The sequence below is a fragment of the Monodon monoceros genome, unplaced genomic scaffold, assembly GCF_005190385.1.
Source record: "Monodon monoceros isolate NGI ecotype Baffin Bay Population unplaced genomic scaffold, NGI_Narwhal_1 Super_Scaffold_3, whole genome shotgun sequence".
Taxonomy (NCBI): domain Eukaryota; kingdom Metazoa; phylum Chordata; class Mammalia; order Artiodactyla; family Monodontidae; genus Monodon; species Monodon monoceros.
In genome coordinates this window covers 95,751,082-95,773,036 of record NW_021703780.1, presented here as the reverse complement: position 1 = coordinate 95,773,036, position 21,955 = coordinate 95,751,082, and the positions used below count along the sequence as shown (strand labels likewise).

At 45.7% G+C, this 21,955-nt stretch overlaps 1 protein-coding gene across 1 annotated transcript in view; it reads right to left on the bottom strand.

Moving 5' to 3' along the window:
• Positions 1–942: 942 nt before the first annotated feature.
• Positions 943–21,955, bottom strand: part of IRAK2 (interleukin 1 receptor associated kinase 2) — a 57,995-nt gene continuing 36,982 nt past the window's right edge. Inside the window, exons 7-13 of the mRNA XM_029242626.1 lie at positions 21,794–21,908; positions 20,160–20,269; positions 17,751–17,946; positions 14,408–14,470; positions 6,219–6,419; positions 2,919–3,210; positions 943–1,949 (exon numbers count right to left, since the gene is read on the bottom strand). Coding sequence (XP_029098459.1) covers positions 1,837–1,949; positions 2,919–3,210; positions 6,219–6,419; positions 14,408–14,470; positions 17,751–17,946; positions 20,160–20,269; positions 21,794–21,908 — 1,090 coding nt within the window. The 3' untranslated portion in view covers positions 943–1,836. The remainder of the gene's footprint in view (positions 1,950–2,918; positions 3,211–6,218; positions 6,420–14,407; positions 14,471–17,750; positions 17,947–20,159; positions 20,270–21,793; positions 21,909–21,955) is intronic.

Below are 21,955 nucleotides of genomic sequence, written 5' to 3'. Positions count from 1 at the left end.
TACAGAATTGTGTATGAATTTACAGCTTGCTGGAGGAAGAAGGTCCAAAGCTTTCATAGATTCTCAAAGTGGTTCTCTGACTTCTTCGGAAATTTGTGAAGCCCTGGTCTAGAAATGCAAATCTGTCTGGGTAATATTACCCAATTGGCAACTGTCCTCTATTGCTCAAAACGCTTTGGAAACATACTGCTCATAATTTTAAGGTGATTACCACACGCCAGGTCATATTCAGGGCACATAACACGGACTCTGGTTGAATCCTCACAGCCACCAGAGTTTAAGACAAGGGTGGGACTTCCCTGGTGGCACAGTGGTTAAGAATCCACCTGCCAATGCAGGGGACACGGGTTTGATCCGTGGTCCAGAAAGATCCCACATGCCATGGAGCAACTAAGCCCATGCACCACAACTACTGAGCCTGCGCTCGAGAGCCTGCAAGCCACAACTACTGAGCCCAAGCGCCACAACTACTGAAGCCTGTGTGCAGCAACGAAGACCCAACGCAGCCATAAATAAATAAATAAATAAAAGTAAGGGCTTCCCTGGTGGCTCAGTGGTTAAGAATCCACCTGCCAATGCAGGGGATATGGGTTCGAGCCCTGGTCCGGGAAGATCCCACATGCCGCAGAGCAACTAAGCCCGCGAGCCACAACTACTGAAGCCCGCGCGCCTAGAGCCCGTGCTCCGCAACAAGAAAAGCCACCGCAATGAGAAGCCCGCGCACCTCAACGAACAGTAGCCGCCACTCACCACAACTAGAGAAAGCCCACACGCAGCAACGAAGACCCGACACAGCCAAAAATCAATAAATAAAATAAATTTATTAAAAAATAAAAAATAAAATAGGACACGCTGAATTTTAAAAGACTTGCAACGTGACTTTTCAGAAATATACCCACTGCAATAAATGTTAGGTACATGAGAAAAATAAACGCTTAATGTCTTTTTAAAAATTTATTTAACAAAACAGGACAAGTGCATTTTCAAAGTATTTCTGTAGCCATGTCTCACCCGTTCCTCCCCAACAGCCCAGGGAGGGAGGATGAATGCATGTTACTTACAAGGAAACTGAGGTTCCAGAAATTAAATTAGCAGCAGAATCAAACATGAACCTAGTTCTCCTGGTTCTTTATCTACAGCCATAAATAATACATACTCTCTAAATAAAAACTATTTAAAATATTAGCATTAGTGGAATGGGAGGATAAAGGTGCAGAGTGGGCATTAAATAAATATCTGTGGGCTGCAATATTTCTGAAAGAGAAAGCAGAAAACCTCCAGAGCCTTCTGCCAGGTGTCTGGCATTTGTAAAACTTGAGACCTTGACGAGGGAGTGAAGAACCGAAATGGGACACAAGTTGAAAGTCTTTCATGTAAAGGTCATGGAAGTTTGCAGGCGGTTGGTAGCAAATATTACCCAGAGATCTTAGCTTTGGAAAGTTCCATCAGCGCTCAGAATGCTCAATCGGTTGTCAAGGGTGAGAGCCAGGCAATGGCATCTATTAGGGTGGTTATTGTCACATGCTCCCCGGAACCACAAAATCGCCCACATCCTGGGCTCATGTATCAGGGTTTCCCCTTCAGTCTCCTGATAACCCAGAGCTCTGATTGACAAATCTCAGAAAGGAAGAGGACTTCATGGATTTTTGTGTCTCTGAAAGCTGAGGTCCCGTCTCCCCTAACTCACTCTGGTAAAATGGAAGTGTCTCTGCCGCCACCCAAGGGAAGCTGATGTTTGGTGTTTCCTGGGAGATCTTGATTCTTCCTTAGATCTTTTTCTCGATTGACGTTCATTTTTCCAATGGAGGACGAGGGTCCTCAGCTATGTTCGAGTCATCAAGGGCCAAAAAGCTCAATGCTATCCAGTTTCTCTTCTTTGTAGAGCCGGATATTCTCCATCAGTTTCTTTTTGGCCTCATTGATCTCAATTTTCCACGAAGTCTCTGTAGCTGACATTCAATGGAAAGTAAACAACTTGAACAAAAGGTATTTGGAAACAGTTGTTATAATTCTTAGAAAGTCAGACTTGGTCAGAGTTTTTCACTTAAATCGGACTTCTGAGTCAGGCCCTGAGTGGAATGAGCATTGTCATTGCTTCTGCCTTTTCAGGGAAGGCCTGTCACCTGCCCCCACCTTTCAGAGAGGAGGGGCTTCCATGCTTCTCCCCTGGGGGTGGGGGGCAATGTTAGAAAGAAGCTTACACTCTCTCTCTCTTCTTCCACTCACCTCCATGTGGGAGGAGGAACAACAGGAAAGGTCAGAGCCTGAGACATTCACAGAGCCACGTTTACCAGGGGATGAGGACGCTGAATTGTAAAGGCCTTCCGAATTTTTATTTCAGAAGGAAACCTGGTGTGTTTGGACCCCAGGGTCAGAAATAGAAGCTATCTTTGGAAGCAGCTGGCAAGGTGTGAAGTGAGCATAGAGAGGCGGCCGGTGACAGACCACAAGGGGCTTTGCTGGTCCCAAGGGAGAGTTTTTACTTGGTCTCTAAGTGCAATGGGGAACCACAGAAGGGCTTTAAACGAGGAGTGACATGAGTTGTTTTTAAAAACCACTCTGGCTGGCCCCTGGATGAAGAACTGGTGAGGGGCCAGAGCAGATCAGGGAGGCCACAGGGAGGCTGTGCGCTCATCCAGCAAGAGGAGAGTAGCTTAGATGAGGGGTAGGGGGACGGGGACGGGCAATGCAGGGAAGCAGATGGAGCAGAGGGATATTTAGGTCAGTGGACAGGACTGAGTGAGGGACTTGACATCGGGGGCCGGGGGAGAAGGAGGAGGACTCTCTTGGCGTGGCCAGCTGGTAGGTGAACAGCTGGATGAGCAAATGAACGCGTGAATGCGGGAGAGAAGGAATAAATGATAGACTGAGTTGGGGACATCAATGAGAGTGTATAAGGACTCAGATCCCACGCTTACCATCCTGGGGAGGTTCTGCACTGGCGCGGGCCTCAGAGGAGGAGTCAGCTTCCACTGCCCCACCAGCCGGCAGCTCACTTTCTCCATCCGCTGGGGGGGGAGGCGAGTAGGCAGCCCCGGCCCAGGGTGCCTCCCTCACGCAGCAGGAGCCTTCGAAGCTGGAATTGTCCACGTCGTCCGTTTCTTCTGGGGTATTGGAGGAAGAGCCTGTGCACTCGGAAAGACCACTCCAAGGGAGCGACGTCTCCTGACCTCTCAGCTGCTCTTCCACAGCAGCCACAGAGCCACACACCTTGGGGAAGAGAGAGAGAACGCACCACAGGCACAGAGATACAGATATTTGTACTTTTGCTGGTTGAGACCCTGGGTCTAGCTGCCCCAGCAATACCTATGCTGCCTGCAGTTTGGTTAAATGAGCAATAAATCATTCATCCTCTCATTCATAGGCTCCCTGCTTCCTTCTCTGTTACGTGGTTACGTGTGTGTCTGTGGGTCGAATCTAATAATTCGAGTTGAGTTTCTATCACTTTCAGCTAGAAATGCCCTAAGTAATATAGATATTGCCTTTGAGGGCTTTTCTGGTTAGGGAGGTTAGTAAAATTAGAGGCAGGCAGGGAAGGAATATTTCTTCTTTACACACACACACACACACACACACACATAAATGGCACACAAACCTACCCTTAGTAAAAATAACAAATTTCATTTGCTCAGTGCCTTGCAGTTTACAAAGCACATTTGACACATAATGTAAATGACTTTTTAGAAATAAAAAATTAAAAGATCAGAGAGGTTAAGTTCCCTGCCTAAGGTCACCCAGTCAGTGAGTGGCAGAGCTGACCACTAAACCCAAGTCTGCTTCTCTTCAAGGCCATGACCCTACTGACCTCTCAACTTCCTAGCTTGGTTGTGAAATACTGCGGACAATGACCATTTTCATTCCTCTTTGTATATGAAAGTGCCCTATCCCCTTTATTCTACATAGCAAATGCTTCCTCATGCTTCAAGGCCCAGTTCAAATGTCACCTTTTGAGATAAATCTTCACAATATATGCCCAATAAATACTTGCCAAGCTAAAAACTACAAAACTACATAACTAGGTTCTGGCCTAGGTTCTGGCCTATGGGAGAAGAAGTGATATGTGCATTTCCAGGTCACACCCTTACGAGGAAGGGTATATGTTCTCCTTTTTAACCCCCTTTTAGTGGCTGGAATGCAGATGTGATGGCCTGAGCTAGAGCAGCCTTTTTGGATTCCGAAGTGGAAGTCACATGATAAGGGTAGCAGAGCAACAATACAGGAGCCCAAATCCCCAATACTGCGGCACTGCGACATCAGCTCTGCACTGCCTACATTCAAACTGTTGAGCTAAACAGAACAAACTTTTATCTCACTTGGAGTCTCCTCATTATAGCAGCTTCTTTGAATGTACTTTAAGTGATACACTGAACAAAAGAGTAAAATGAATGAAGGAATGAAAGAATAAGTGGTTGAGGGAGAGAGATCTTTTTAAAACATAAGTCTGATTATGTCCTGCCACTGCTTAATACCCCCAGTGACTTCCTCAAAATCCTGACTGTGGCTGCAAAGCCCTCTGTTGTCGGGCTCCTCCTTCCCCAGCAGCCTCATCACAAGCCACTCTGCCCCAGGTACTCTGTGTTCTAGCCACTCTGACCTTATTCCAGGCCCTTGACCTTCTAAGCTCTCTCTCAACTCAGGCTATTTGCATGAATTGTTCCTTCTGCTTCGGTTGCTCTTCATCTGCTTACACATCACTTCCTTGGGAAAGTCCTGCGTGGGGCTCCCGTAATATGCTACACCAGCGCTCACCAGATGGTTACTACACAATGTCTGTGAACTCCAGGAAAGTGGAACTGGGCCTGCCTTGTTCCCCGATATATCCCCGGGGCCCAGCACACCACTGCTGAATGAGTGACTGAACACTGTGGCACACGGGCAGCTGGAGCACAGCCTAGACTGAGAGCGGTGACTTGGTCTCTAGCTCCTGCCATGTCCTGGTGCAAGAGGGTAGAGCTGGGGCTGAGCCAGGAGTCCAGAGGGCTCTGACAGAAACTCCCTCTGGCCTCATCTCCCCCTCTCTTGGCCTCAACATCTCCATCTGTAAAAGGGGAGGGTTGGGCTATAGCAGTGGTGTTTTTTGTTGTTGTTGTTGTTGTTGTTTTGCAGTACGCAGGCCTCTCACTGCTGTGGCCTCTCCCGTTGCGGAGCACAGGCTCCGGATGTGCAGGCTCAGCGGCCATGGCTCACGGGCCCAGCCACTCCGCGGCATGTGGGATCTTCCCGGACCGGGGCACGAACCCGTGTCCCCTGCATCGGCAGGCGGACTCTCAACCACTGCGCCACCAGGGAAGCCCTAACAGTGGTGTTTGAAGATTTTTTTTTTTCAGCTACCAAACCCTTTCCTCAGATAAAATACTGAGAACCCAATACAATTATGAGAAGTGACAGTGGATGTCTGGTTGGAGTCATGGGTGGGGCCTGCAGCCATCCACAGCCCTCTTCCTGCCTCTTCCCAAGGAGCCCCTCTCTGTCAGACACCCCTTGAAAATCACTCCGTGGGATGATCTCTATGAGCCCTCTCAGGCAGTTATTTTGTACTTAGAAAGGCCTAGTAAAGTTGGTGCCCAAATTTACACCTGTTACCATGGAAACCCCCTCTGCATATCCTGTCCATAGGAAAATGTTTTATCCTCTGTGGTGGTTGATGTCTGCCTAGTCCATGGGTTAAGGAATGATCCCTTCCTCTGGAACCTGGCCCTTCCACCTTCCAGGCTTGACCTCCTGGCCACCGGGTTTATATACCGGACCCCCACCTTACCTGATAGGCCAACAGGTAGACACCTGACCCTAGCTAAGCCAATCAGTTTCTCTCACTAAGAGGTTGGAATTGGGCTGCTCAGTGAAGACAGAACCATGACATGTAAATGAATACGGCTGTATCCCCTGACCAAGAGGATGGAGGGAATGAGAAGGGGCCTACAGAGAGGAGGAGAAATAAAGCCCGTTCAGAGAAAGCAGACGGACTTCTGTTATATCCGAGGGTGTGGTCCTGGGCACCCTCAGGACCAGACTCCAGTTTGGCTGCTGGGAGCTCCAGCAGACACTGCTGTTTGCAAACAAATATGGCCCTGGTGTACGAAATCACTTCTCGGTAAAGGCATCGGTAAAGGGATCGTGACAGAGCCCCTGGTAAAGCAGACTCATGCAGCCGGGGAATTGAGGCCCTGCTGACGCAGGACAGGGCTCATCGCTGGGGGAAGGCTGAACGTTAGGCTCACCTCCGCCAGGCTGGCGTTGCGCCTCCGCAGGCAGAGGCAGGCGGCCATGGCCAAGGCCTCGGCGCAGGCCTCTGGCAGCTTCCCTGCTCTCTTCTCCAGGTAATTCTGGCAGATCTCCTTGGCCATCACTTTCTCCACATCTGTCTTACTGGAGCAGAGCCGTGTGGTGCTGCTGGCAATTTCACTGAGGAGTAAATCCTTCTGTGGGAAGAAGAGTGGAAACACCCCCCGTGTGAGCTGCAGGGGTGTGGAGTCTAACCACACATGCCCCACCCACCTCCAGGATTGCACCACAGCGGCAAACACTCAGAAAACCAACAGTGTTTTTAAAACTAATTGCAAGGATCCCAGGACCAAGTAAAACGGCAGAACTGGAGAACTGCTAAATTCCCCACATGTACAGGGCATTCCATACCACACTCATAAGCCCCGTCAGGCAGGGGGGCCTTGGGTTGCTTCATCAGGAAAATGGGGATAATAGGACTAACACAAAAATTAAATGACATAGGGCATCTAAAGCATAACGTGTGAAGAAGTGTGATACTTGACACAATCAACATTCAACAGTCTATTAGTGATAATAATTAATAGTAATAATAGCTACCATTTATATAGTACTTACTACGTGCTGAGCACTTTACTTACACCAATAACTCATCTTATTAATAACATTTACAGGAAAAATCTCTCATGATACAAAATAAACATTTTAGGATGTAGGATTCTGACACATGTATATTTAATAGGAGATGTACTATATATAATATTATGTATATTTTTATATTTTAAATTTTGTATTTACATGTTACAACATTTTATGCTACTTAGAAAGCAGAAATCTGAACTATTCCTAAAACAGAAGATATGCTGTATAAATAATAATAAATATATTACTATATATTTGTATAGTACAAATTATGTATTACATTGCACATGTATATATTTACTTATTTGCAACTTATATAAATATAAACCTACTTATATAAATAGGTTACAAATATATTACTTGTACTGATTAAATATATTAAATATAGGAAATTAATATGTAATATAATTATGTATAATATTGATTGATATAGTATATAGTGCATTAATCTATCATATATTAACATATGAGATTTATATGTATTTTTTTATATTTGTGGTATATTTATTTATGTAAACACTATAACATTTATATATAAATTTTCCATGTATATACTACATATATACATATTTATATATAAAATATTGTATACTTTAAACAATATGTTTTATATATACGTATTTGTAATGATATTTCATAGATATACAGTATTTTATATGGTTACACATATAACTACATAAAACATTTTATATAATTATATATAACATACAATATATAATATATATTTATATATAATATATAATACTTTAAATAACTATATAAAATATTTATACAGAAATATTTCAATGCACTTTATGTTATATGCTACATGCATTATATAAAAATATTGTGTAATATTTCATGCTATATAAAATGCAAAAATTGAAAATCCATGTTATAAATAATATAAAATATAAATATATAAATATAAATAATATAAACTGTGTGTATATATACATATATAGAATAAATACCAGGGGGCAGGGTGTAAAATATTAACAGTAGTCATCTCCAAGAATGATTTCTATTTTATTTTCTATATTTTCCTATATTTACTAAATGCTCTACAAGCCTGTTTTGCATTTATATTTGGAAAAATAAAAGGGTTTTTTTGTGTGTGTGTGTTTTTTAATAAATTTACTTATTTTATTTATTTATTTTTGGCTGCGTTGGGTCTTCGTTGCTGTGCGCGGCCTTTCGCTAGTTGTGGCGAGCGGGGGCTTCTATTCCTTGCGTTGCGCGGGCTTCTCATTGCGGTGGCTTCTCTTGTTGCAGAGCACGGGCTCTAGGCGCACGGGCTTCAGTAGTTGGGCTCGCAGGCTCTACAGCGCGGGCTCAGTAGTTGTGGCTCACGGGCTTACTTGCCCCGCGGCATGTGGGATCTTCCCGAACCAGGGCTCGAACCTGTGTCCCCTGCATTGGCAGGCGGATTCTTAACCACTGCGCCACCAGGGAAGCCCTGTGTGTTTGTTTTTAACACCAACAGTTCCTGACCTCCTATAATACGTCCCCATCTGTTAACTATGGCCTTCAGAAACCCCAGATTTTGTGACAATCTGGCCCCTGCAGACCTATCCCATCTCCTCTCCTCCCTCTGTCCTTCTAGCTCACTGTACTCAGCCACTCTGTCTCCTCCTTCTATCTTGGAAGCCCCTAAGCTCATCCTGCCTCAGGGCCTTTGCACTTATTCTTCTCTCTGTCTAGAATGCCCCTCCCTTGAGCTTTATCATGTCCTGGTCCCTCCCTTCATTTGGGTCTCTGCTCTGATGTTACCTACACCAAGAAGCTTTCCCTGACCTAAAACAGCCCTCCTCCAACTCTTTCACTCTGTCCCCTAACATTACTTCACATTTCTTCATAGCACTTACCACTGGCCTGGAACTACACATATTTTCATTTACTTAAGTATCCTTTGTTCTCCTCCCCTAGAATGAAAGCTCCAGGAGCGTAAGAACTTTAACTTTGTATCTCCAACACCAAGAACAGTACCCGGCAGATAGTAAGTTCCTTACAAATGTTTTCATATATTGTACAAGCTAATTTATTTTCTGGTTAAGTTTCTTCCTTTTTGTGTAATTTTATTATTTTTAATAGAAGTGATTTATTAAATGTAAAACTAAATTTTTATTGCTTCATACAGCTTTGTATACAAATAGTTATAATTCAGAGTAAAATATTATCAGAGATTATCAGACATGGGTTGTGATATTTGCTTCAAGAACAAAACAAAATAGTCCCCACTCTGCCTCAGTTTCCCAGTTGAGAAAATGGGCTTTCTAAGAATCCAAAAAATACCTAGACACCTGACACCATCAGTAACTCAGTACCTGTAGACTGAAAACCTAAAACTGGCAAGGGGTTCATTTTTAAATGCCCCTTTGCACGATTCTTTCATGTGAGTTCTGCCTTTTTAAATTTTTATCTTTTTAAAAAGTGTAATGGTGGGACACCCCTGGTGGCACAGTGGTTAAGAACCCGCCTGCCAATGCAGGGGACACGGGTTCGAGCCCTGGTCCGGGAAGATCCCACATGCCGCGGAGCAACTAAGCCCGTGCACTACAACTACTGAGCCTGCACTCTACAGCCCGTGAGCCACAGCTACTGAGCCCACGCGCCACAACTACTGAAGCCCGTGCGCCTAGAGCCCGCACTCTGCAACAAGAGAAGCCACCGCAATGAGAAGCCCGGGCACCGCAACTAAGAGGAGCCGCTGCTCACCGCAACTAGAGAAAATCCACATGCAGCAACGAAGACCCAACGCAGCCAAAAATAAATAAATGAATAAAATTTATTTTTTTTAAAAGTGTAATGGTATTTAAAGTTGACAAATCTGTAAATAAGAATAGAAGCGTATTATTTACGGATATGGAGGTTACCACCATCTGAAACAAATGAGAAACTGCATAGTGATTGCCCTGAAGGAACGGTGTAAGAAGATGCTCCCCACTTGACTACCGCCCATGAAATCCTGGGTCTCACTCAGTAACCGCCATCACAAGACGCCATCCTCCATCAAGAACACTCAGAGGCAGAGTGACGGGGAACTTAGTAATGGAGGGACTCAGCAACTCCACCTGAACCCTGATGAATCTTAGTACTAAAAGGAGGGCAGTCTGCCGCACTCCTCAGGCTGTGATGCAAAAGGAAGTACACAGAACCACCTAGACCATGATTCTAATCAAGTCTCAAGGGCTGACAACCAGGGCACAGGAAACAGGGGGAACAGAGAAACAAGTTAAGGATACAACAAGATGCAATCAGAAAAATCCAGCACGTGAGTCTACCACAGAAGCGACCCACTTTATGCAAAAATGCAATGCCAGGCAGAAAGAAGGGGGGAGGGGCGCAGCGAGAGAACCAAAGTCTTCAGAAACACGGCACCTTGCTTGCACCTGGTTTCAAACGAACCAACTTTAAAAAGTAATTTTTGAGACAATTTGGGACATCTAAATATGAAATGGGTATTAAATGATAATAAGTAATTAAGAAAACTAAATTCTATGGGTGAAATAACAATATCTGGGATTTGCTTGAAAATACACAGACAAAAATGGTTTGGGGGTTGCAAAAGAAATAAGAAAAGCATGATGTTGATAACTGATGGGATGGATGAATGGAGATTCCTTATATTCTTTTCTTGACTTTTGTGTATGTTTGAAATTGTCCATAATAAAAAGGACTTTTTTTTTTTTTTTTGCGGTACGCGGGCCTCTCACTGTTGTGGCCTCTCCCGTTGTGGAGTACAGGCTCCGGACGCACCAGGCTCAGTGGCCATGGCTCACGGGCCCAGCCGCTCCATGGCACGTGGGATCCTCCCGGACCGGGGCACGAACCCGCGTCCCCTGCATCGGCAGGCGGACTCTCAACCACTGCGTCACCAGGGAAGCCCCATAAAAAGGACTTTTTAAGGAAGTGGGCGTCCCTGAGGGCAGGCCAGGGAAAGAGGCCTGGAGTAGTTGCTAGGTGCTGCTACGTTTTCTAAGCCAAGTATGCAGATTACTTGAATTAAACATTTTAATTAAAAAGAAATGAGTCAAAATCAACAGTATTATTAAAAACATTTTTTTGTTGTTGTTAAAAACTAAAATAGAAGCAGTTGAAGTTTTAGGGCAAAAGTTAACCCCTCCCCTTATTTCAACTCTCCAAAGGCAACCCCTGCTAATAGGCTGGATTACATTTTTCTAGAGTTTCTGCTATAAAAGTCCACAGTTACAATCACTTTAGTTATATACAATAACAATGGCAAGCAATCTCCTAAGAGCTATTAAAATAAGCGTAGTAGTAATAATAGCTACCACACAGAGGGCTTACTATGTTCTAGTCACTGTTTTACATACGTCACATATTATTTAATCTTCACTAAACCCTATCAGGTAGGTACTATATTAGCCCCAGATAAATAAGAAAATATAAGATACAATTTGTAAATTCATTCATCTATTTAGTGCCAAAGACGGGATCACACTATATATACTGTTTTGAACTTGATTTTTTCTCACTTGCAGATATCTCCCTGTCAGAACATATACGTCTCTCTTGTTTTGCTTTTTCTAAAATAAGAAAGTTTATGTCAGCTTTATTCAGAATTGCCAAAACCGGGAAACAACCCAGATGTCTAGCAACTGGTCAATGGATAAACAAATGGTCAGACATCCATACAACGGAGTATTCCCCAGCAGCACGAGGAATCAACCACTGATACATACAACATGGATGAATCTCAAAGGCAGCACGCTAAGTGGAAGGAGCCCGAAACGAACAGGCACACGCTCTATGATTCCACTTACACGACGCTCCAGAAGAGATGGAACGACACAGACAGAAACTAGATCAGGAGTTGCCAGGGCCTGGAAGGGGGGAAAGGGGATTGACTATAAAGGGACGTGAGGGAATTTTCTGTAATGAAATAAATATTCCATATCTTGATTGTGGTGGCGGTCTCCCGACCATCTACGTTTGTCAAAACTCATACCATTTTTGTATACCTCAAAAGTGTGAATTACACCTTGACAGAAATAAGTGCATACGTCCACACTGAGATCCCCACACAAAGGTACCAGCAGCTTTATATGTACTGGTCAAACGCTGGAAACACCCTACACGTCGTCAACAGGTGAATGGACAAATGGGGGCACATCCACCCACTAGAGCATCATTTGGCATCTAAAGAAATGAACTCCAACACACAAACAGAGCATGGGTGCATCTCACAAAAACTATGCTGAGTGGGAAAGGCCAGACAACAAAAGAGCACACACACTCTCTACGGTTTCCTTTACAGGAAACTCCAGAAAAGAGAAGCTTTTGTACAGTTGTACAGTGACAGAAAGCAGACCAATGGCTGCGGGGGACGGCAGGGTGGGGAGGGGTGAGAGGAGGGTGACAAATGAGAAGAGGTAACTTCTGGGGTAGTGGGCATGCTCATTATCTTGATTTGGTGACGATTTCACAGATAAACACAAATGTCAACATTTATCATATTATACACTTTATCCTCATTATAAGTATTTACAAACATACTCATAAAGCTTTTTTTATAAATAACTTCATGGTGTTCCATGGTGTGTATGATCATATCGTCATTTTTTTAACCGCCTCCCAATTGATAGATATTTCACTTGTTAGCAATGCTTCACTACCATAACTAGTGCTACAACGAACATCCTCGTCCCTCTGTCTTTCTTACTTGTATGCGTTTCCCTAGTGTACAAGTGAAATTGCTGCATCAGAGGGTACACACATTTTAAATTTTGATGGAAACCACCCAATGACCTCCAGAGACACTGCAGCCATGAACACTCCCGAGTGTAGAGGAGAGGCCGGCTCCTCCCACCCTGGACCCACTTGGCCACAGCTTTCATCTCTGACTTGAATTTTAATTTTTTGCACAATGAATTATAAGTACCACAACAAGGGATGATGGGAGACCCTATGTGGGTCCAGAAGAAGAGAAAGAAACTAGATTAAAAAAAAATTATTTCCTCCATGTTTTTAGAAGCCATTTACTAAAAAGGCCTTCTGGAAAGTTTCACCTAAGTGTCTCCAAAGGCTCCTTCCCCTGTGACATTCAATCCCTGGGTGAATGTGCTGGGTAATACATCTGAAGAAAACTGTCGGAATATGAGAAATTGTCCCAAACTGCCCCGAACCACATCTGAGCTGACCAAACCGACCTCTCTGCAGTACCGGGGGCCTGGTGCCCAAAAGGGGCAGAGCTCTGGGAATTCAGCAAAGGGACAGGTCGTGACTGTCCGCGTATAGGGGAGGTCTTCAGCTTCCCACCCCAGGGTGAAGGGGATGCCTTTGGAGCCTAGTCACAAAAAAGCCAGCTGCTCCAATGGCCTCCACATCAAGTCAGAAAAGTGCTCCCCTCTCAAATTAGTGAAGAGGATTAGGGCTTGCACAGGGGTCAGGGCTCTGCAGAAGACATGGGTTCAAATCCCAGCTCCACCATCTCGCTGGGGGTCATAAGATACGTCTCTTCACCTTGGCCTTAGTTTTCTCATATGTAAAATGGGGATGGTAATAATAACGATGATGAATCCGTATGGTTGGACTGTCATGAGAATTAAACAGTTAGGAGAGCACTGGGGTTAAGAACTCAGGATCTGGGCTTCCCTGGTGGCGCAGTGGTTGAGAGTCCGCCTGCCGATGCAGGGGACACGGGTTCGTGCCCCGGTCCGGGAGGATCCCACATGCCGCGGAGCGGCTGGGCCCGTGAGCCATGGCCGCTGAGCCTGCGCGTCCGGAGCCTGTGCTCCGCAATGGGAGAGGCCACAGCAGTGAGAGGCCTGCGTACCGCAAAAAAAACCCAAAATAACAAAAAAAAGAACTCAGGATCTGCAGTCCAGCAGATGTGACTCAGAATCTCGACTCTGATACTTAGTAAAGCTGAGATCTCAAGCAAACCTCAGAGCCTGCTCACCTCATCTGTAGGTGAACATAACGGCTTGATCAATCTCACGGGGATTCAGAGGGCCTAGAAGGTAACATATGTAAAGTGCCAAACACACAGTTGGACGTGTTGTTATATTTTTGAAATGACACTATACACACGCACACGTATATTTGAATGACAGTTCTTATAAACCTACAAAATGGAAATTATTGTTTTTATTATCGAAACCTAAAAGGGCTGAAATTAACTTTCACCAATTTAAAGACAAACCCTAGGACTTCCCTGGAGGTCCAGCGGTTAAGACTCTGGGCTTCTGCGGTAGGGGGCATGGGTTCCATCCCTGGTTGGGGAACTAGGATCCCACATGCTGCATGACACGGCCAAAAAATTTAAAAAATAAAAAAATAAAGACAAACTCTATATGATTGCCTGACATGCAGAGAGAAGACATGGATTTCCCCTAAACATTCTAAACTTTCTTATCATGAAAAAGTAATTGTTGCCTGGATGGTGCAGGGGGAAGGTTACAGCTACTTCGCACAAGTACAAATCAAACCCTGGACTGAGGCCTCGTTAGCATCTGTAAAATGGGTACAGTGGAGGTCCCTGCCCTCCCCACCCCTAGACCCCTCATAGCTGTGAGAAAGAAGTGACTGGTTCCCTTACCAAGTAAACCGGGCTCCGGTTGTTGTCCATCGCGGGGATGCCAGTGAGGACCTCAGCTAACACCTGTGAGAACAGGGAGTTAGCACGGTTCACACACACATGCACAAGTTCACCCAGGAGCTTCTGGCCAAGAAAGAAGTTCCTTCTCAGGAACAAATTCTGAGCTCCAGGCCTGGCTCTGCCATCTGCCAGCACAGACACTTGCCCAAAATCTGGAACGTGGGATTATCACTAAACACCTCCTCCAGCTAAACACCACCCAGCTACTAGGAGAAGGTTTAAGTTAATTGATAGCAAGGTAGGGAGGATGAAAACCAAATGTCTGTGTATTACCATCAGATAGATAGACAAGATACACACACACACCTCTCTATATATATATACATATATACATCTATCTGTATACACACATACATATACATACACACACTATATATACTAAAGATATTTTCATTTAAAACCCATCAGGAACGGTAAGCAGGCACTGCTATGTTAATCTCAAGAAAAGGAGGAATCCATGTGCAGACACCTATTCTAGACAGAAAATCTCGGCAGTATCTATAGCACGTTTCATCCACAGGCCTTTATTTACATTCTTTGTTCATTAATACATCCATTTAAGAAAGGAGCACAGCCCTGAGCCAGTGTAAGCCACCACAAAATTGACAAACTGTGATCTGTATCTTAATAAATGGGAAACCTGCTTTGAACAGAAATTCAGCAGAGATAACAGCACACTGGCTAAGGGGTCCATAGTCAGACCTGGGTTCAAATTCTGACTCTGTTCCTTACATGCTTTGGTGATCTTTGGGCAAGAAACTAAAATCTGGGGACTTCCCTGGCGGTCCAGTGGTTTAGACTCAGCGCTTCCACTGCAGGGGGGTGCGGGTTCAATCCTTGGTCAGGGAACTAAGATCCCACACGCCGCATCTGAGCCTGTATCCTTATGTGGTACGTGGTGATCTAGTGGTTGTAAATATGAGGCAGTGGGTACTCCATCTTAGTGTCAAATCTCCCTCCCACAACTTCTCTCAAAGTCAGAATAAGGTCACATCACTGCCAAGAACTCCTCCACTCAGAAAGGGCCTGCAGGGTTACTAACAGACTGGCACTGGCCAGGAGGGGGCAGCAGAGGGCATCCCTGCAGCTGGCGGAGGAGCCCATGGAAAAGGGACTCCGGCTGGGGTCCTGCCAAGGCAGGAGGGAAGAATAAGAGGAAATAAATAGACAGACATTTCCTCTGCCTCTTCCACACGGCAGGCCCTGTGCCAGGCCTTTTACAGAGGTTACTTAGCGCTCATCAAAAAGAACACTGACCTACTACGGTATAGCACGGAGAACTATATTCAATATTCTGGGATAAACCACAATAGAAAAGAATATAAAAAAGAATGTATATATGTGTATAACTGAGTCACTCTGCTGTACAGCAGAAATGACCATAACGCTGTAAATCAACTATAAAAATCGTACCATCCATCAGTGGCAGGGCTGAGAAAAAGACTGAAGGGAGCCAGTAGGCACTCACTGAATGAATGAATGAGTGAATAGGAAAGTCAATTGTTGCATCAGGAGCTGAGTTAAAAAGTCAAGAGTAAACAGAATCAAGAGTGAGGGTGTGAAGGTAGGAAGAATAACGGTAACCACAATAATAATAATCATGTTGACCTATGCAACATACTCTGCTAACCAGTTTATATATGTTATCTTATTAATCTCCATATGTATGAATACCCCCATTTTCCAGAGGACAAAACTGAGGCCCAGAGTTATAGGTGACACCCTAGGTCACACAGCTGAAAGTAACTGAGCTGGGACTCAAACCCATGCTCTTAAGCTCTACCTTATAAGTGCCTGGCAGCCTTGGGGTTCGGTTCCACTGGTTCTTAAAGGAGCAGGAGCTTGGGCTGGCCCTGCTGAGCTTCACTGAGCCCCTCGCAGTGGGGCTGATGGGGGCGAGGAGGGGGAGGCGGGAGGGAATTGGGGGACAAGTAAACCAGAAGGGCCGATGGGCTGGGAGACAGAGGGAAGCAGAATCGGGTATGTGGAGGCTGGGCTGAGGGCAGAAAGTGGCTCAGAGGAAGGGCATTAGTGGGAGAGGTAGATGGACAGACTGTGGTCAAAGAGAGGAAGTATAGAGTTTAAGGCTGGAGAGGAAGAGAGAAGGCAAGGTCCAAGGTGCAGCTGTTGGCTCCTGGCAGAGGTCGGCCAGCGACTGTCACTTTTCTCAGCCAGCATGTCCCAGACCGGGATCCACAGGTGTCTGATGCTTAGAGATACTAAGAAAACAAGGTTCCATAGTCAAGGGAATTTGGGAAACATTTTGGGAAGAGGTTGCCATGGAGACCCCTTCAGAAAACAGCCTAGTAGTGAGCAGTGCCAGCAAGTTAGGGTCACTGAAGACCCTCAACAAGTTTATAAGCCAGTCCTGACGGGGGGTGGAGATTGGGAGCCCACCTCCATACCATTGCTGGGTGGTGGTGAATTCACAATTACCAGATTAAAGGCTATGTACCATATGAAAGGCTCTTGTTAATTTTGTGGTAACTTTTTTTTTTCCTGCTTAACCTTGCTCAACCCAGCATTTCTCAAACCTACTTAAACACATCAAAACCCTTTAAACACATCAAACCTATTGAGATCTCAGGGAATTGGTATTCTTTGGAGACTGCTACACTCAGACCATGAACTCCTGGGGGAGGGATTGTGTTATAGTTACATTTACATTCCAAGTGCCTGACACACAGTACTGAAGGACAGCAGTGGTGACAAGGACAGAGGTTGGATGGGTAGATAGATACTGAATGGATGGGTGGCTGTTGCCGATGAATGGTTGGATAACAACTGGACTGATGGATGGATGGACAGATGGACAAAACAGATGGATGAACAAACAAGAACAAACAGACAACTGGATAGATAATTAGATGGCTGGCTGGATGCGAATCAGGGAAGTCAGGAGGTACCTTTAGCCTATTGGAATCTGGACACTCATGGGGCAGGGGGCCTTTACTTCAAGGGTTGGCAAACTTTTTCTGTAACAGGCTAGATCGTAAATATTTTAGGTTTTGTGAGCCACAAACAATCTCTGTCACATATTCTTTTATTATGATTGTTGTTGTTGCTGTTATTATTCAATCTTTTATAAATGTAAAAACTAGTCTTAATTATAGGCCATAGAAAATAGGCCATTGGACTGGTTCTGACCTGTGTGCCATAGTTTGCCAACCCCTGCTGTACTCGGTGGAACATTTCTAAGAGCCTCTACTATGTGCTTACAAAGGAGCCATGGGAAGGACAAATGTGTACAGGCCCAGATCTGAGCAGAGAAGGAAGCTCTTACTATTCCACAGCCGAATATGTCCACTCGCTTTGTCAGCTGCCCCACCCTGATGAAATCTTCTGGAAGATATGCAGTGGAGGCCTGGAAAAGGCGGGTCTTCATCGTGGTGTATTTTGACTTTTTGTTGACAGGACACCAGTGAGCCATCGAATGAGCCAGCTTGGGGGTGAAGTTTTGGTCTAGCAAGACATTGGAGCTGTGGGAAAGAAGGCAGAGAGAACCCTCTTGTTTTGAGGTAGACAAGAAGAGGTTGCCATGGAAACTCTTTTGGAAAACAGCTTAGTACTGAGCAGTGCCAGCAAGTTAGGGTCACTGAAGACCCTCAACAAGTTTATAAGCCAGTCCTGACGGGGGGTGGGGATTGGGAGCCCACCTCCACCAGCAAATGGGGATGGAGCTAAGATTAGTCCTGCTGTCCCAGAAATGGCATTTGGTGGCCAGACAGGTGCAGCCATCCATGGATGTCAGCCCGGATCAACCTCAGCCTGCCAAGCCCAGAGGCTGTGCCGCCTCCATCTCTTCAGAAGCTGCTCCAACCCCCAGCTCTGGCCCAGCTGACTCACGTCTAAATGCCAGCATCCTTTGGGACTGAACCTGCCCAGATCACGGGGAATAAGAAGAGCGATAAAAATATTCTTGGAGGGCTTCCCTGGTGGCGCAGCGGTTGAGAGTCCGCCTGCCGATGCAGGGGACGTGGGTTCGTGCCCCGGTCCGGGAAGATCCCACATGCCGCGGAGCGGCTGGGCCCGTGAGCCATGGCCGCTGAGCCTGCGCGTCCGGAGCCTGTGAGGAGAGGCCCGCGTACAGAGAAAAAAAAAAAAAAAATTCTTGGACCGTGGGAATGAACACTCTCAGAAAGTACTCCAGAGGAAAAATTAAAAATTTTTAAAAACTAAGCTTCAAGTATAGAAATATTCAAACTAACCCCAAATGGTTTTTAAAAAGTAGACACAGAGAGCAGTTCTCCTAGGTTCCCTTACCCTGCTGCTCTCCGCTCAAGCGCCCCCTTTCAATAAAGCCTTTGGTTTTGTCATAAAAAGTAGACGCAATTCCAATATCCACTATTAGGAGTTTTTATGTAAATTATGGGCAAATACCTTCAATGGAAGACTAAGAAGTCATGAAAAATGATGACAGGCAATGTGGGGAAATGTTTACCATGTTTAACTCATGGGGAAAAAGAGAATATGAATTGGTAAACAGGTAACGGTGCTATCTTAGGGCTGAGATGTCTGCGTGGGCAGGGGTGGGAAAAAACCCAGAAAAATGGCGGCCAGCTGGTGAGTGAGGGCAGCAGGGCCAGGATGACCACTTGCCCTTTCATTTCCTTTCTTGCTATTACAATTGTTTGTGCAATCAAATAAAAATCAGGGGGGGAGAAAAGAGGAAAGGGCTTCCACTTGCCAAATGGGGAGAGAACTCTGAGGAAGTATGAATTCTATGGTTTCGAGTTCAGTTTTGCCAGATCTTCTGGTATCTTCTGGAATCCCTCTCCGTGCTTCCAATCTTGGGAGCACGTTACTGATATGCTGGGGTACACACCTAACTTGCATCACAGTATCTGTGACAACAGATGCACAAGCAAGAACGGGTCTCCAGGACTTCCCCGGCGGCGCAGTGGTTAAGAATCCGCCTGCCAATGCAGGGGACATGGGTTCGAGCCCTGGTCCGGGAAGATTCCCACATGCCGCGGAGCAACTAAGCCCGTGAGCCACAACTACCGAGCCTGCTCTCTAGAGCCTGCGAGCGACAACTACTGAGCCCAGGAGCCACAACTGCTGAGCCTGCATGCCACAACTACTGAGCCCGTTCCACAACTACTGAAGCCCTCGCTCCTAGAGCCCGTGCTCCGCAACAAGAGAAGCCACCACAACGAGAAGCCCGCGCACCACAACGAAGAGTAGCCCCCACTCGCCGCAACTAGAGGAAGCCTGCGTGCAGCAACGAAGACCCAACGCAGCCAAAAATTATAATTAATTAAAAAAAAAAAAAAGAACGGGTCTCCGCAAAGACCCTGAGCAAGGAGCTCCAAAGCCCAGGGAGCCTGGCAGACATGGCCCACAGCTTAAGGACCTGATCCAGACCAGCTGCTGGAGGGGAAGTGAAATACAGCAGGGGAGTGGAGGGCTTGTTGGGGAAATACCGACAAGCTTTTGGGGGAAATACTTTCGTTAGGGAAAGACAAACGTGGAGACAGGCAGTTCACGCTGACAGCAATCAGGGACAGAGTACAACCCAGAAACACTGATGTTCGAGGGTATAACAAAGAAAGAAGAGCCCCAAGGGAGGCAAGGAAGGGAGAGAAAGTGAAAGAGAAGAGAGACAGAGGGAGAGGAATGGGACCCAGGAGTGTGCAACAGCTCGTCCCTGTAGCCCAGCCCTGGGTGGGGCCCAGCCCACCGCTCTCACCTCTTGACGTTGCCATGGATGATCTCCAGGCCATGCAGATGCTCCACGGCATGAAGCAGCCCCGAGCAGATGATGGCACGCTGGGGCCAGGGGAGCGGGTCCAAGCCACCCTAAGAGAAAGAAGAGGAGGAGAAAACAGTCACACATATGCCTTTGTAAAGTCCCAGTGGCAGGGTCCTGGGCTCCTGTCTCTCCTCCCGCCCTCATGTCCTCTGCAACAGGGCTCGGCCAGCATGGTTTACTGGCAGGGTACCGGTTTGGACATCAGACACATCTAGGTATAAATCCCAGCTCAGACATGCACTAGCTGTGTGACTTCGGAAAAGACACTCAACGTCTCTGAGCCTCTGCTTCATCAGATATAAAATAGAAATGTTAATCCCTATGCTTTAGGGTTGTTGTAAGGATTCAAAGGAGTGAATGGTATGCCCCTAGCATAGTGTCTGTTACACAGTGGGTGCTCAAAAAACAGAAGTTATTTTTATCATGACTATCATGTGGCAGCTCTGGAATTCTTCTCTAGGAGGGGCTGGTTGGGAGAGGAGCTAGGGAGCTTGTGTTGGCACACCAAGCACATGGGCTGATTTTATAAGTATTTGGGGAGATCTCACAGGAGCTGATGGGGATTATCGGTGGTCTAAAGCCCCCTACCTTCCCCTACCTGCCACTGAATGTCCAAGCAAAATCACCTCTTATTTTTTAGGTCGTCTCTTAGGTCCCACATCCTCTAAGAACTGGCCTCGCTAATGGATTTCTTCTAAAAAACTCTGGAATCTGGAGCCACACAAACCCAGTTTAAACTCTAGCCCTGATATGTGTCAGCTGTGTTCCTCTGGGTAAGTCATTTTGCCTCTCTGTGCCAGAGACTCCTCTTTTTGAAAATGGGGGAAACCTCCAGGGCTGTGGCAAGGTCTGAAGGAGATGTGTAAAGCCATTACCAAGGTGTCTTGCACACAGTGAGAGTTCAGCAAAGCTACCAATCATTATTATACCATGAATAACTGCTTCGTCTGGTCCCTGACAAGGGAAGCAATAATTCTGTTGCAGAATGACTTTTTACCCTCTGTTTGAGGATTTTATGGGAAGGAGGCTTGTCTTAAAAATGGTAATTTTAATAGATACAGCACTCACATAGTATGACCTGCAAAAGGTCAAAAGGGTGTGGAGTAAAAGTTTCTCTTCCAACCTATGCTCCATCTACATAGTTCTCCCCAGAGGCGGTCAAGGCACCAGTTTCTTGTATCTTTTCTGAAATATTCCATAAATTCACGAGCAAATAGGAATTAACTAGAGTAGCATTTTTTAATAAAACTTTGCCTCCAATTTCCATACTCAGTTAATTCTTCTTCTTGTCCTATTGCATTGGCTAGCAACTTCAGAACAATGTTGAATAATATAGCACGATGGGGTACCTTTGTCTTGCTCTTGACTTAAATGCCTCTTGTCAAAAAACATTTTAAATAGGTTTTTACCTGAAGATGTTTAGCCAGATCTTATCTATCTTGGCCCACCTCCTCTTCTCGAAGGGTCTCTCGAAGGCCCCCTTCCCCTCTGGACTCCTAAAAGTCCTTAACCCTGATTCTCCAACTGGGTGCTGCCTAATCCTGTTCTTTGACCATGACCGAGCCCCTTACCTGACCCTGGAGTCTGTCCTGTAAAGAACCATTTGCCATGTACGGGTAGATCAAGCTGTAAAACTGTTCTCCAGTGCAGAGACCCAGCAGAGGTAAGACATTGGGGTGGCAGCATCTGAAATCAGACATCAGTACAGGGATGAGGAGTCAGACGGAAAGAAT